Source organism: Octopus bimaculoides, chromosome 24 (genome assembly GCF_001194135.2).
Source record: "Octopus bimaculoides isolate UCB-OBI-ISO-001 chromosome 24, ASM119413v2, whole genome shotgun sequence".
Taxonomy (NCBI): Eukaryota; Metazoa; Mollusca; class Cephalopoda; order Octopoda; family Octopodidae; genus Octopus; species Octopus bimaculoides.
This window is the reverse complement of record NC_069004.1, coordinates 33,195,697-33,211,340: the sequence shown is the minus strand read 5'-3', so window position 1 is coordinate 33,211,340 and position 15,644 is coordinate 33,195,697. Positions and strand designations below refer to the sequence as shown.

The 15,644-nt window shown below is 39.1% G+C and overlaps 1 protein-coding gene across 3 annotated transcripts in view; it reads right to left on the bottom strand.

Moving 5' to 3' along the window:
- Positions 1-15,644, bottom strand: part of LOC106873883 (uncharacterized) — a 47,061-nt gene that overhangs the window by 3,350 nt on the left and 28,067 nt on the right. The window contains exons 1-10 of one of the 3 annotated variants that reach the window (XM_014921426.2): positions 13,386-14,403; positions 9,620-9,750; positions 8,459-8,584; positions 8,075-8,260; positions 7,269-7,437; positions 6,232-6,273; positions 4,544-4,715; positions 2,891-2,996; positions 2,484-2,721; positions 797-1,015 (exon numbers count right to left, since the gene is read on the bottom strand). In XM_014921426.2, the coding sequence (XP_014776912.1) occupies positions 797-1,015; positions 2,484-2,721; positions 2,891-2,996; positions 4,544-4,715; positions 6,232-6,273; positions 7,269-7,437; positions 8,075-8,260; positions 8,459-8,584; positions 9,620-9,750; positions 13,386-13,521 (1,525 nt within the window). In that variant the 5' untranslated portion in view covers positions 13,522-14,403. Of the gene's footprint in view, positions 1-796; positions 1,016-2,483; positions 2,722-2,890; positions 2,997-4,543; positions 4,716-6,231; positions 6,274-7,268; positions 7,438-8,074; positions 8,261-8,458; positions 8,585-9,619; positions 9,751-13,385; positions 14,404-15,644 lie in introns of those variants that run through there. The other 2 variants (XM_014921411.2, XM_014921418.2) reach the window with 2 other exon arrangements.

The following is a 15,644-nucleotide window of genomic DNA, read 5'->3' as shown; positions in this document are numbered from 1 at the left end:
ATGTATGTATATATATATATATAAAGAAAATGAGATGACAAAGGAATAAACAATTATGACCTTCATTAGCTTATATTTGTTTCTGCTGAGATGCAGTGGACTCATCGTTGAGTTCCTGATTAACAAATTATAGCTTCTTCAGAGCTCTGTGTGTGTGTGTGTGTGTGTGCATGTAACAACGATAAAAGAAGTTAAAATACAGGTTCATATGTTTGAAAATTATATATATATATAAAATTTATAAGCTTAAAGCTTATAAGTGATCACCGTGCATTGACTAAGGAAAATAGTCTAATATTGGAGCATATAAACCCCTTGACAGAAAAAAAAGTAGGGTTTTCCATATGAGTGGGACTCAAAATCCACACCTCTAGGTTTTCACAACATATATCATCATCGTCATCGTTTTTAAAGTCTGCCTTCCATGCTAGCAGACTCTCCTGTCATGAATGACAGCTGCAGGTTCTGCAATTTTTTGCTGAACAATCTGCAAAGACGATTTGTTTACAGTGGATCAAATCAATATTGCCTGTGCAGATGCATGGTGTGCCACATGTCAGATGTCAAAGTGATTGCAGAGCCATGGGAAAGGATGTGATTTGCTCAAGAATGCAATGTACCAGCCAATCCAGGGATTGAACCCACAATCTCACGATCACAAGTGCAACACCCTAATCATTAGACCACGTGTTCTCACTCACTGACCGGACAGAGAGGTAAATCAGAGACAGGTAGACAAAAACAGACAGTAAGGAAGAGGACAAAAACACTGAGAGACAGACAGACAGATATTTACCTGACAAAATAATATGGGCTTGAGCTTGTCTTTGGCGCAGCCTTTGGTATTGTTTCTTCAAGGCACATAAATCAGTTGTCATTCTTTCCATGTAGGCCGAAGATCGATTCACTGTCAGGTTGGAATCGGTAACTGAAGGCATTCCGTAGATACCAGGTCCTACCATTGATATATCATTGCAGTTGGTGTTTGCAGTGCTGCTTACGTCTCCTTCTAAACCTGTTTTAATTGCCAGAACAGATTAGTTGTCAACGGCAGAGTTAAAATTCAGTTCTTCAAATTGACAATAGAAATCTTTTTCTCTCTCACACACCCATTCACACATTTTTTCTCTGATTCTTTGAAGGATTCAGTTTTTATTTAGAAACCATAAATTGGATGAAATATATCCCCATACCATTAACTCTTCTGGTACCCACCTAAACTGACTCTAGTTCTATGATACAGAAACACACACATATACATATATACGACAGGCTTCTTTTAGTTTCTGTCTACCAAATCCACTCACAAGGTGGAAGACACTTGCCCAAGGTGCCACGCAGTGGGACTGAACCCGGAACCATGTGGTTGGTAAGCAAGCTACTTATCACACATGGTAAGAAAAGTGCAAAATTACCTCCTTGTTTTTGTTGTAGAAGCCAGATCAACTAGACACTCCAACCATGACCAAGTCATCTATTTAGAGGCAATAAATACTATAGATTCTCTAAAAAAGCCATCTTTTTTAAGCTAGCAGAGTGTGATGTGAGGGAAGTTTGGCTTCTGCTTCTAGCAGATCAAGAGATTGCACAGGGCTCCTACATTTCTGAATACATAAATGGTGCTCTAACCAGTTGTGTAGCAAGGAGTTTGGGCTGCCCAGTACAGCCATGACCATCCTCCCTTTTTGTTATTCGACTATCACTCATGCTTCTTGATCTGTAAAGAGGCTGGCAAGCAAGCAGACAAGGGGCTAATGGGGTCCCTTTAGTCATTTCAAGGACATGGCTTATAGCACTTAACAGAATGTACTGGGGTGCACTTTTCATGGTCTCATTCCTAGAGAGGTCATCATGTTCTTAGGCGCAGGAGTGGCTGTGTGGTAAGTAGCTCGCTTACTAACCACATAGTTCCGGGTTCATTCCCACTGCGTGGCACCTTGGGCAAGTGTCTTCTACTATAGCCTCGGGCCGACTAAAGCCTTGTGAGTGGATTTGGTAGACTGAAACTGAAAGAAGCCTGTCGTATGTATGTATGTCTGTGTGTTTGTCCCCCCCAACATCGCTTGACAACCGATGCTGGTGTGTTTATATCCCTGTAACCTAGCAGTTCGGTAAAAGAGACTGATAGAATAAGTACTAGGCTTACAAAGAATAAGTCCTGGGGGTCGATTTACTCAACTAAAGGCGGTGCTCCAGCATGGCCGCAGTCAAATGACTGAAACAAGTAAAAGAGCGTATGTCCTCAACATGGCTAAAGGGACTTCACAACCCCATGGCTCTGCTTGCTCACTGCCTTCTCTACAGAGTGAGAAGCAAGGATGATAGTGACAAGAGAGATTCTGTGAAAGGTGAGGCTGAGGCCCGAGAAGATATCCTGACGTCTGAAGTTTGCTCTCCCCCCCCACCTCTAAGTCACACACAAGAACTTTTGTCATCAACGGCAAGTTTCTTCTCAATAGAAATAAACGAAGTGAAAAACAAACCTTTTGCCTTGTTTGCCGAGTTCAGAGATTGGAGGTTGAAGAGGCCAGTGAAACAGCGAATGGCTTCCATGTCTTCTTCGTCGAGGTCATCGTCACTGATGGACACACCACCACCATCAAACTGGTTCACTTTCTTACCACTGTTAGCAGTCCCACTGAATGGGCGAATGTTGTAAGTGTATTTCTCCCGTAACTCACTCAGTTGTGGAAATGGGAATGGTGATATTGAGTAGATTGCCTGAAACGGAGAGGAGGTCAGTGGGGGGTGAGTTAGAACTTAATTGTTATTTATTTTTAGCTATTAGCAACAGAAGCAGTTTTTGTAATGAATATATATACATGCATGCACACAACACACGTCTGACTTAAAATATACATAAAAATAATATGGAATTGATGTTATTTACCTTTATTAACTTTTCTGGACTGAACTTGTCCCCACTGACCATTTCTTGGGTCAGTTCACCCATGAGAGTATAGAACTCATCAGCGCTGCCAACCATTAATATTCTCCTGTGGTGACAGACAGACAGACATGTCAGGATACATAAGAGAAAGCGACAAAGCTTGGGACATGAGAAGAACATTCTACAGCAATAAGGAGAAACTCATTTCTCTCCATTTTATACATACTGTATGCAATGCATGTATATCAGTGTACACACACACACACACACACACAATTATTAAAATTGCTTCGAGCAGTGCTACTCAAACTGGTGGTCCATGGACTGGTGCTGGTCCATGAGCTATCAGCTTCTGGTACGTGGTGAGTTTCCAGAAAAGAAAGAAACATTATAAAATGCTTATGTAATATTATTTGTTTACAAAATAGATATAGGATAAAAAAAAAATTGTCAACTTTTATTATATTCATTATATATATTGCTTCCAGTATAAATTTATATTACTAAGAAATATTACTGGTCCCTGGCAAATTGGAAAAAAAAAAAAAAAAAAAAAAAAAAAAAAAAAGAACTGCTGGTAGGCCACATCAGATTGTTTGAGAAGCACTGGCTTAGAAGGACATGTTAACCTCATAAAGGGATGGTTACATTCAAGGAAAAACTGGTTCTATACCTAATATTTCAGAGAAATAAAATTTCTTTAAATCAATAGGTAATATATTTAGAATGAACGGAAAGGTCAGAATGTAATACCGTAATGTATATCTTTTTCTCTGATGAAATTCTGTTAACATAAATACAAATTTATAGCATAAATTTGTAATTTTCCTTTTGAACGCGAATGGAAACAGCCGTAAGAAGTAAAGATTACCAGTTCTTTAATAATAAATAATTATTTTTATCTGAAATCTCCATTTTCTTTCCTTCATTTAACTGAACATGAATTTTATTCTTCCAACCCATGCTAGCATGGAAAGCGGGCGTTAAACGATGATGATGATGATGATGATAGACACACATATATATATACAACAGACAAAAAATTAAAGGTATTCTAGAAGTGACCATCCCCGTTTTGTTCTAGACAATTTAAGACTTGTTTATCCAACATGTCCCTCCTGTTTTTTTAGGACAGCTGAAAGAGAGATGAGGTTACTATTTCTAGCAAACTGAGTGACCAAATAGAGTCTCCTTTATTGAATCCTGTTTGTGTCACAATGCGCTTCACATTGTTTTTTGTTTCCAAATGATGCTGCCTCGCTGGATAAGCATGCAAGCCAACATTCTCCCCTGGTTGGAAGGGAATCCCATCACAGGTTATCCATTTACAGCTGACTAAAGATAAAATGTAAAGTTACCTTTTCGAGTCATGTTGACTCATAAGGGCCAGCTTCCCTGGTGTTTATATCTCCCCCACCCAAATGGGGCATTGGTCCATTGCAGGATTACTCATTTTTGCCAGGTAAGTCCAGTTACCAAGTATGGCTTGCAGACAATACAAAGCCATCGTTTGCAACACACAGCCCAGGCTATAACAAAAGACAGTTATGATGCAGCACCTTAGGATTGAACCGGAGTCCATGGCCACTAAATCCCCAATAACCTAACAGACAGAGATGTGAGAATTATCAGATGGAAATCATGTATGCTTACTTGGACAGTTTGTTCCAGATTACCAATGCCGCTCGTAGTAATATCTCAGAACCTTCCAGTAATATAGAATCCCACAATCGGAGAACGGTTTTCTTTGGAAGACAAGTTGCAAACAGAGTCAGAAACCATTGCATTGTGAAGACATTGGTTAATGGAGGCTCATAGATGGCACCTGACAAAACAAGAAAAAACATGGTTTCAAAATCAGATTTACTTAACATTTTCTGATACCATATCTGGTTCTTTGATACAAATTCTTGGACATAAAGTGATCTAAATTAAAACACATCAAAACTCATTTTAATTTATGCTCTTTACATCAGCTTAATAACAACAAAGTTATTTTAGTAAATTCATCGTTATTTTCAAAATTATTTAAAGTAAAGACAAAGTATTTCGGCAAAACGCTTAAACTAATTTAAATTAAAATTCTCCTTCAAAATTTCATTTTAACTTATGTTCCAGACACCAGCTTAATGACATAACCATGTTGCTAAATTCTTTATTATGTTGAAAATTAAAACAAAAAGCTCTTGTGGCAAAAGGTTTAAACTGATTTACATTAAAGTCTTACATCAAAATTTCATGTTAAATTGTTCCAAACATCAGCTTAATAATGGCAAAGTTATTATTAGATAGTAAGGATTATTTGTGAAGGCGCATGGTTCAGTGGTTAGAGCGTCAATCTTATGATTGTGAGGTTGTGAGTTCAAATCCCGGACTGGGCTGCATATTGTGTTCTTGAGCAAGACATTTTATTTCACATTGCTCCAATTCACTCAGCTGTAGAAATGAGTTGCGAGGTCACTAGTGCCAAGCTGTATCGGCCCCTTTGCCTTTCCCTCGGATAACACTGGTGGTGTGGAGAGGAGAGGCTGGTATGCATGGGCGACTGCTGGTCTTCCATAAACAACCTTGCCCAGACTTGTGCCTGGGAGGGTAACTTTCTAGTGACAATCCCAGGGTCAGTCATGACCGAAGGGGGTCTCAGCAAGGATTATTTGCCAAAATAACATGGTAGTAGAATATTATTGTTATTTAGCCCCAGGAAGCATCGTCTCCAGCTGGCTATACAACACAAATGTAAGTACCTGTGTACTTACATTTTCAAACAAGGGAGAAGTAGAAAATTTCTATTTGTAAATCTCAGTAACAGTATTCTAGAGTAAAGATTATTTGCAAACATAACATTGGTAAATAATCTTTACTCTACAGTATTGTTACTGAATATCTCTCATTAAGAGATTTACAAATAGAAATTTTCAATTTTATTTTATTAAAATTCTTTGAAGAGCATCCAGCTGTAGAAACTCTGCCAAATCAGATTGGAGCCTGGTGTAGCCATCTGGCTCACCAGTCCTCAGTCAAATCGTCCAACCCATGCTAGCATGGAAAGTGGACGCTAAACAACGATGATAATGAAGTCCATGTATTTAGACAGAGATATGGTAACAAAAGGGTTAAAGTGATCTAAATAAAAAGCTTCATTCATTTTATGTTAATTTATTATGTTCCATACACCAGCTCAATTAATGACAAAGTTATTTTAGTAAATTCTTCATTTTGAAATTCAAAGGCAGTGCATTTCAACAGAATTATGGTGACAAAAGAGTTAAACAAAAATATTAATTTGTTATTCCAAAGCATTAAAAAAAAAAAATGAAATTTTAAAATGTGTGTGGGTATACCTGATTCAAACTGTGGTATAAATGGTATATACTTTATTAACCCTGGAATAATGAAAAGTGAGATAGGCCCTAATGTTATTTGAACTCAGGATGCTAGAATGAAAGGCATTTAGTTCTTATACCTGCCTACATTTCTTAGTTCCCCACCACAACCACCACTTTCACTCACAACTAAATAATTCCAGGTGTTATCATTTCAATCATCCGTCCCCTCAATAAGAGTTTCTAATTTAAACCCAAACCCCATCAATTTTCAGAGGGGGGGGGGGGTTTAGTTGATACCATCAACCTCAATAATTGAGCAATACTTTATTCTGTTGGCCCTCAAAACATTGAAAGCCTTCATCAGGCTTACATTACACATCCCTCACAACCTTAAAATACCCACATTACTCGTTCCTTACAACAGCCTTGACAAGGCCCTCATCATACCCTCAAAAAATATTAACATTCCAAAGGGGGACTACAAAAGTAGTCAGATCCTAAAATACATCATCATCATTTGATGCCCACTTTTGCCGTATTTGCTTTTGTCAGACAGGATTTGTTGAGGTATATTATATTTACGGCCAGATGCCCTTCCTATTACAAACCCTCACCTGTTTCTGAGTATGGTAATATTTTCCTTTGGCCTGCAAGAGTTTTGTTCTGGTTCCACATAAAAAAGCACTCATGTCAGTCCCACATACAAGGCACCCAGCACACTCTAAAGTGGTTGGCATTAGGAAGGGCATCCAGTTGTAGAAACCATGCCAAATCAGACTTAAACACAGTACAGCTCTCAAACCGTCCAACCCATGACAGCATAGGAAACAGATGTTAAAGGATGATGATATATTCAAGGGACTTCTTTCAGTCTCTTAAGGCTTTGGTCAGCCCAGGGCTATAATAAAAGACACATGTTCCAAGGTACCATGTGGTGGGATTGAACCTGAAGCCACATGGTTAGGAAGCAAGCTTCTTAACTACCCAACCATACTCACACCCTTGAATATATAAAATAATCTTTAAAAAATAGAACAGACAACCTCTCTTACCTGATGCTTCTTCCTGAGCTGCTTTCTGTAGATTTTCCAGGTGCTGAGAGAGATAAGGGAACTTCCAGTGCAGCAGGTCCCTAAAAACAGCCATGTCAACAGATAAGGCACGCAAATTGTTGGCAAAATAACTGTCAGGTAGCACGTGGTCGATGAGGTAAACCATAACCTGATAGAAAGAAACCAAAACATTTAATTAATTAATTGAAGGTAATATAATTAACGGAATGAGTTAGAAGAACCATTAACATGTTGGACAGTATTTCTTTCAGTTCTTTATGTTCTGAGTTCAAATCCTGCCAAGGTCAACTTTGCCCTTCATTCCTTCAGGGTTATAGATACAGATTACCTGGATTTTCCTTTGTTGTGTAGTCCTAGGTACACTTTGCCTGGATGAAAAACAGGATGGTCACAATAGGGAAAGCATACACTATTACAGTAGATATATCCGGAGCTAGTGACCACCACCACATACATGATAATGTAATCCTAGATACACTATGCCTGAATGAAAGACAGGATGGTCACAATTGGACAGGAGTGCACTGTTAGATTAGACATATCTGGAGCTGGTGACCACCACCACATATGATAATGTAATCCTAGATACACTGTGCCTGAATGAAAAATGGAATGGTCACAATGGACAAGGTTGTCCTAGATACAATGTAAGAGAATCAAAAATAGAAACGGTCAGCTAGGTTCCACAGCCCTGGATCTAAACAACCACTCTCCTCAGCATACCATGACCACCACCACCAAGATATGAAATAGGAAGTCAAAGAAGGTCCAAGAACTGTACTTACTTTCAATGCTTCATCTTCCCTCCTATCAAAGACGTCCAGCAATAATGCTGCTATCACATTGAAACCCTGGCAGTAACCAACGTTCTTATTCCAGCGGGCATAGGCCAGCAGGACGCGCTTCAGAACAGCACGTTCCTCCTCGTTGTCATGGCCACTGAAGCTGCGACAACCAGTTCGATGGAGATCCTGAAAAATTAATTTTAGCAGAAAAAGGAAAAGAAAAGGCAAAATTAGTTGATTGTTTGATAAAGACAGTCCTTATGTTCTAAGAGAGAAGCAGAGATAGGGGGGATGTTAAATGCTAAGACAGAACATAAATAAAAGTATTTAAATGGACGTAGCTGGTCAGAAGAAAAGAGATATTACTCAGAGAATTGAACTTACCTTGACAATCTGAAGTCCAAGTTTATTGTCATCTGGATTGCAGCGATCATTAAAAGCAAATCGCACGGTTTTCTCCCAGTCCAGATGGATCTCTTTGATATAATGGTCAGCCAAACTCAGCCACACCTGAAGAAATAAATGAGAAAAAAAATAAATAAAAGAAAAATATAGGAAACTGGGGAGAAAAACAAGAAACAAATCAGGTTAGAAATGTATTAGGATTTATAGAAAAGAAAATATCTTGAATGCACACAATGGAGTGAAACCAGGTCCTAAATTTAGGGGCAGCGGGCATATAAGAAAACAATGTCAGCTTCGGCATTGTTTCTATGGCTGGATGGCCTTCCTAATGCCAACCACTTTACAGTGTATACTGGGGGCCTTTTTTGTGCCAATGGCACAAGTGAGGTCATCAAGACAGGGAAAGAGTAGGAAAAGGGCCAAAAAGAAATCGCCCTTGACCAAGTGTAGGGAAGTATTTGAGACAAGGGATTTTATATCAGGTGTCGAGAGGTCAAAGTATGATAAAGGGACAGGCACAGGTGTGTTGCTATGGCTACCTCATGTTTTATATAGGTGGATAAGAATATCTGGGAAGAAGATAAAGATGGTAGTAATAGGGTGCCAGAGGAAACCCTCAACATAAAAGGTGAGCATAAGAAAGAATAAAGGCAGTGGATCATGGGAACAGGAGATGGGGCAGTTTCATAAGAGGGGGAAGAGAGTGGCAGGTGGTTAGTGATAGGGGTGGAGGTGAACAAAGGTGAAGCTGAAGTTGATGGGAAATACCAGAATGTGGAGGGGGGTAAAGTAAGGAGAGATAAAAGGGGCTCTGATGTGTAAAGTATGGGAGCAGTGGGGAGGGAGGTGTAAGTATACATAACGGTGGCTATAGTGAGTGGGGTGTGATGGGAAGATGAGAGGGTGTTAAGAATGGCAGATATGAGAGGGGTTGAAGATGAAGTATGGCAGAGAAGGGGGAAAGATAAATGGAGGTACAGGATGGAAGAGATTGGTAAAAACGGTGTGGAAAGGGATGAAGATGAGAATGGTTATTAAAGGATGATGATGACATCAATGACACTGTAGCAGAGGATCCAGACTGGCCAGAAGCACAATGGTGAAACAATCCAAAGAATTTCTCAAAAAGAGAAAGCTTACCTTTCTTCTGAATTCCTCAGGAATCCCAAGAGGGAGTCGTGCAACCCCTTTCATAGCATCTACCCATTGTTCATAGGCGTTCTCACCAACCAATGGTGGTTCAATGCTAAACTTAATTCTGGTGTCAATTCCTGGAGAAGAGAAAGGAAAAAAAAGATCAAATAAAAGACATGTTGGATGTTTTAATATTCAGAGTCTGGGATTAACTCTTTGGCATTTAAACCAGCCATATATATATGTCACGGAGGCAATGACCAAAACCTTTGGCATTATATCGCGTTTGAGAAGAAGACCCATCAAACCAAGTAAAATCGCAGTTGTGGCAGATACTAGTATCATGCAAATGGCACCTGTGCTGGTGGCATGTAGAGGCCCCCATTGTACTCTTGTTGTGGTTGGCTTTAGGAAGGGCATCCAGCTGTAGAAACCATCCCAAATTAGACAGGAGTCTGGTGCAGCCTTCCAGCTGGCCAGCCCTGGTCAAATCATCCAACCCATGCCAGCATGGACAATGGACGTTAAATGATGATGATGATTGCCTTCTCATTCTGTGTGAACTTCATACACTGAACACAAACCAAATTCTTTCACTCAGAAACACATTTTATCATCATCATCATCATTTAATGTCCATTTTCCATGTTGGCATGAGTTTTAGGTACACACACACACACAAGTGAGTGAACAAACAACAAACTAAAGCATGTAGCACTCAATACATTTGATAGGAGTTATGCATATTGTTAATAACAGTTTGACTCTGCTCTGCATAACTTTAAGTTTCATGGATGTGAAGGATATGTCCATCTCATCACATGTTACGAGCATCTGATGTGGAGCCAACTCAAACTTACTATATATATTACTGAAGCACACATGCTGTACATATACAGGCATGTGTGTGTGTGTGAGTGAACAAAAGTTGAGATTCTTGGAGAGTGGAATCTGTTCATTAATGTGTTGTCAAGTGAAGAACTTTATTCCAAATACATTATCAATATTGTCAACAAAAAAAACCCAAAAAACTCAGGATGGTTTTAACTCAAAACATACAAGTCCTGTTTTAACAGATGTGTGTGTGTGTGTCTGTGCATGTTTATATATGTATGAATATAAAAGATAGTGGAAAAACAAAAAAAGGATTTCTATATGAAAAAAGATTATCTTTCCATATTTCAGCAATCTCCAAATGGGACAAGTGCCTTAATGTACACGTACAGTTAATTCAATAAGACAAACTGTCTGAAAGTGGACCCTCCAGCACAAACCCTCGATCACTGAACATAACAAAAACACAAAACCTGACACCCACATAAAGTGGGTCTCGCTTTCCTACAGCCAGGAAGCGAGACCTCATCACTGCACCAACACTGATGTTAGTTTCTGAAACATGAATGGAATTCTCAATTATATTAGGAATTATATTAAAAAATGGTTTAAATATTTTGTGTATTGTGGAAGCCTTATCAATTTATTGCAGATAAATTTTGACAACGAAATCTTATATGGACCCTGGTTGAGGAGCACTGGTGTAGGGCAACGATGAAGGGGATTTCATTCAAACGGGTATGTTTATCCAAAGCACCCTGGCTATCTGGTGGCACATATAACTTGAGATTTGGCTGCTGTTTCTAGAAAATCGATCGACCATATGGCGTCAGAGGTCCCCTTAGATAAATAGGATGAGAAAGGTTCCATAGATAAACGATATCACTCTATATTATGTGGTGAAACCCGAAGGTACTATCGTGGTCAATGTGACAGAGGAACCGCTAGAAATAGCAGTCAGCTGTCCCTGAAATTAACCTCAAAAAGTAACAACAATGAAGTTCTCTAATGCTCAAATAGACAGCATGGCCATTGTTGGAAAGCGTTCCATCCCAGTGAAGCCTTCTCAATCAAATCTAACCGGAGCATAAACACTAACAACCACGCCACCGTCATAACATGCAATAATAATAATAATAATTCTTTCAGTTATGGGCACAAGGCCTGAAATTTGGGGGGTGGGGTGTAAGTCGATTACATCGACCCCCAGTATTCGACTGGTACTTATTTTATCGACCATAAAAGGGCGAAAGGAATTTAGACACAGAACGTAAATAGCCGGAAGATACGCTGCTAAGTATTTTGTCCGACACGCTAAGTAACGATAATAATTTACTATAACAAACAACAACGATCCGACGAGAGGAGCTCCGTGCGCAGTTGCTCGCTAAGCCAGAAATATCAACCAAATTGCCCGCAAATCATCGCAACGTACCGTCTTGAAAAAAGGAAGGATGGATCACATACTGTAGTCCCAGAGCAGTGCTGTAGAGGACTGGATGGTCATTTGTGGAGTTGGGTGGAAGAAAGCACTAAGATGGTCAACACAGAAAAATAATTGATCCTAGATCCGATTGGTAAGGACTGAAACCGAAGTACATTAGTAACAACATTAATGTTATTGTTATCGATGAATTGTAAAAACGAGAGATCGAAGACAGCCCGTTTCTCCAGCTCAGTGTTTCTCAACCCTTCTTTCCCTATCAACCCCTTTGATTCTTATTCTACAAGTGGACCCACATAACCATTTGATTGATGTTTAAAAAATCCTATTATATTTTCATAAATATTACAAGGAATTATATGCAAAAATTGTTAAAATATGTTATGTATTGTATAAATATAACCAACGTATCGCACATAAATTTTAACAACAGAATCTTATCTAGACCTCCAAGAGCCATATGGACCCTGCTCTAGTTTTTAAAACATCTAAGAGTAACTTCGACACTGATGCCTTTGTTGATAGAATAATATCAGTAATACTCTGGGGTCGTTTCAGTCGCCTTACATCTCGTCCCATACAAGGTCAGACAGATCAGAAGAAATTCATAACGTACGTATATTTCGTTTTTGTATTGGGTTTGCAAAATTCTTGATGCGAACTTGAGTGTTGAGACATATTTTGTTTCTCGGGAGGGTCGACCTAATTGATTGATGAACCGAACGATTAATCGAACAATTGATTAGTTAGTTGGTTAAATAGATAATCGACAGCTAACCACTACATACATGTGTCAGAATTGGTCCTCTAGATCTAAGAGGCCCCTGACCAACTGCCAATGTGCCGATGCCTTAAGAAGGCACTGACCCACAAGGGAATCCTTTGTACTAGCGGTGAGGAGAAACCTCCTTCACTCATATTCGATTTTGAAACAGGCCTCTCCTGACGTTTCTGAAAGGAAAGCACCCCAGGTGAGAAAGAAAGAAAGAAAAAGAAAAACCGGTTTGAACCTAAACACAAGACAGTCATTTATGTTACAAATTCCTAACAATTTGACGTTTATAATATGTTTCATGCGCTGAGAGAATTCAAACCTTTCCTCAATTTACACCTGTTACAGGAAACAGAAACATTAGATACTGCAGCCCTAATAACGAACCCTGAAAAAGGGTTATATACACAGGATGGTCATATTTGTAATGTCTTTGATCAGAGCCTGTTCAGTCTTTCCGCAAATGTGAGGCCTTGTGTCGATGTCAGAGATGAATAATTACCAATATTATTACATAAACACGAAGACTCAACGTTTAGATAGAACGTGATAAAGGAAGACGATGATGCGCTGTTGTTCCTGATTTTTTTTTTGTCTTTCTTTACAGCAGATGTTAACAAGAGTGCATATTAAATCATAATAAATCATTCTACCACAAAGTGAACATTGTATAATTTACAGTACAACAATTACAAATAAGAATGAATGGAGCGAGAACTCACCAAAGCTCGAGGGGCAACTAGCAGACTTGCCAAACGAAATAGGGGGTTGTTGCAACCGTCGCCTCGACACAACATCTTGCCGTTTCTTGTTCTTTTTGAACAACCGAGATTCTAAGTTATTCATAAAGGCGAACATATTTTGGCCGTTGAAACTGAATTGCTGTTCAGCTGATATTGTCCAGAATGGTTCTGGAATCGATATGGAAATTCAGCTATCGAATATGGTGTAGTTTCGGACAGAATTAGGTTCGTTCCACGGAAGAGATATGCACACATTTCTTCAATTTCCCAAATGAAACGATCCCAGGTATTAATAAGTGGTTTTCCATCTCTGTCTCCATTTGAGTGTAAGAGTACATTATATATATATATATATATATAGTCAGAGAGATTTCGGGTAGATATCGAGATTAGAGAATAAATATATAAATATATAAACGATGTCAAAGAAAGGCTATTTGAACAAAGTACTCATCCATTTTGACATACGGTTCGATAAAACGACGACCCGCGACCATTTTTTGCTTTGAAAAACAGAAATAATTGTCGACAGAGAAAGCCAAGTGCGCGGCGGGGGCGTTCGGCAAAACCTCTCTCACACCGTTTGGTATCGAACGCATAACAACTACGACAGGGGCAGTTACAGTAGTTCCAACTACATTAGGAGGAGTGTGTGGTAACAATATCGTAGTTGTTGTTATTGTTGTCGTCCCGTTATGGTAATGATGATGCTGATGGTGGTGTCGCTCTTTCTACTCCTTAAGAGTCCCATCGAAATACTATCGCAGCCTTCAGGTTGTATGGCTAGGCTGGTTGGTTTGAAAGAGAAAATAAACAAAAGAAAGAGGAAGAATAAGAAGATAAACGAGACAAATGGCCAGGTTTCTTTCTTATTCACTCATTTGGTTATTTTCTCTTTCTTAACTTCCGTCGAGAGAGAGGAAAAGGAAGGAGAAATAAGCAGCATCGATCATTTATCGAATATAAACTGAGCGAGGTATTTGGAAATTGAATGAGAGGAGGAGGAAGAGCGAGAGGGGATGGTGTGAGTGAGAATGCATGAGAGAGCGAGTGGGTAAGAGAGAGAGGAAAAGAATATGAGATAGTGATAGAGAAAGAGTAAGTGATAAAATGAGAACGCCAGTGTCTGAGTGTGGGCGATCTAAGTAATAAATTGAATGAGTGGGCAAGAGAGAGACTCATCCATTGAATAAGAGAGAGAGAGAGAAGGGAAAGTGTAAAAAAGATGACTGGAGGAAAATGGAGAGAGTAAGTGAGCGAGAGAGCATTGAATATAGTAATGAGTGAGTGAGGTAACGTCTGGAGTGGGTCTTCTTTGAGGGAAGTAAATGAGTGAAGCATCAGATGGTTAGAGATTAGAATAAGATAATGAGAGAGAAGAGAAAAAAAAAGGTAAGTTGCCAATAGGAACCTGTCGAGTATCCAGGAGAAAACGAGTTATAATTTCCGAGACGGAAATGGGTCAACTGCAATAATAACACCTACAGAGTGACTAAAGGAAACAGATTTTCGTTTTATGTTCAATGACAAAAACATGGACTTATTTCGTTTCGTGAGTTCGACTTTTCGAAAAAACGCCGTCGACTCTGGAGAGGACACGAAATGACGTTATAGTAAAGAAATAATTGATGAATGAATTAATGAATGGAAGGGGGGGAGATAGGAATATGACGAGGAGAGAGATTTTATAGACAATGCAGTCACGTGGTACGATGACACGGGTAACCACAGAGTTAAGTTTACAGACATATCCTAAGAACCTTGTCAACCTTAGGATTTTCGAATTATTAAACTATCAAAAATTGTAAATCATCATCATCATCAACTTTATTTAATGTCCATTTTCTATGCTGGCAGGGGTTGGTCAGTTTAACAGGAGCTGGCAATGTCAGGAGCCATAGTCTGTTTTGGCCTGGTTTCTACAGCTGGATGCCCTTCCTAACACCAACCACTTCACACTGTGTACTGGGTGCTTTTTACATGGCACCATCACCAGTGCTTTTTATGTAGCACTACAGCAAAATTTTAATTAAATTTTAATTCTCAATATCTGGGTTCGGCAAGACTTCAGCCCGTCCCCCCACCCAAACCACCTTTAAAAAAAAAAATTTTTTTCGACACAAACCCCCTTTTTGGCTATGGGGAATACGAATCTGCAAAAAAAATTGGCAAAAACCAGAATTTTTAAATTACCACCCCCACGCCCATTTCCTTCATTTTTCCCTTTTTTCAGAAATT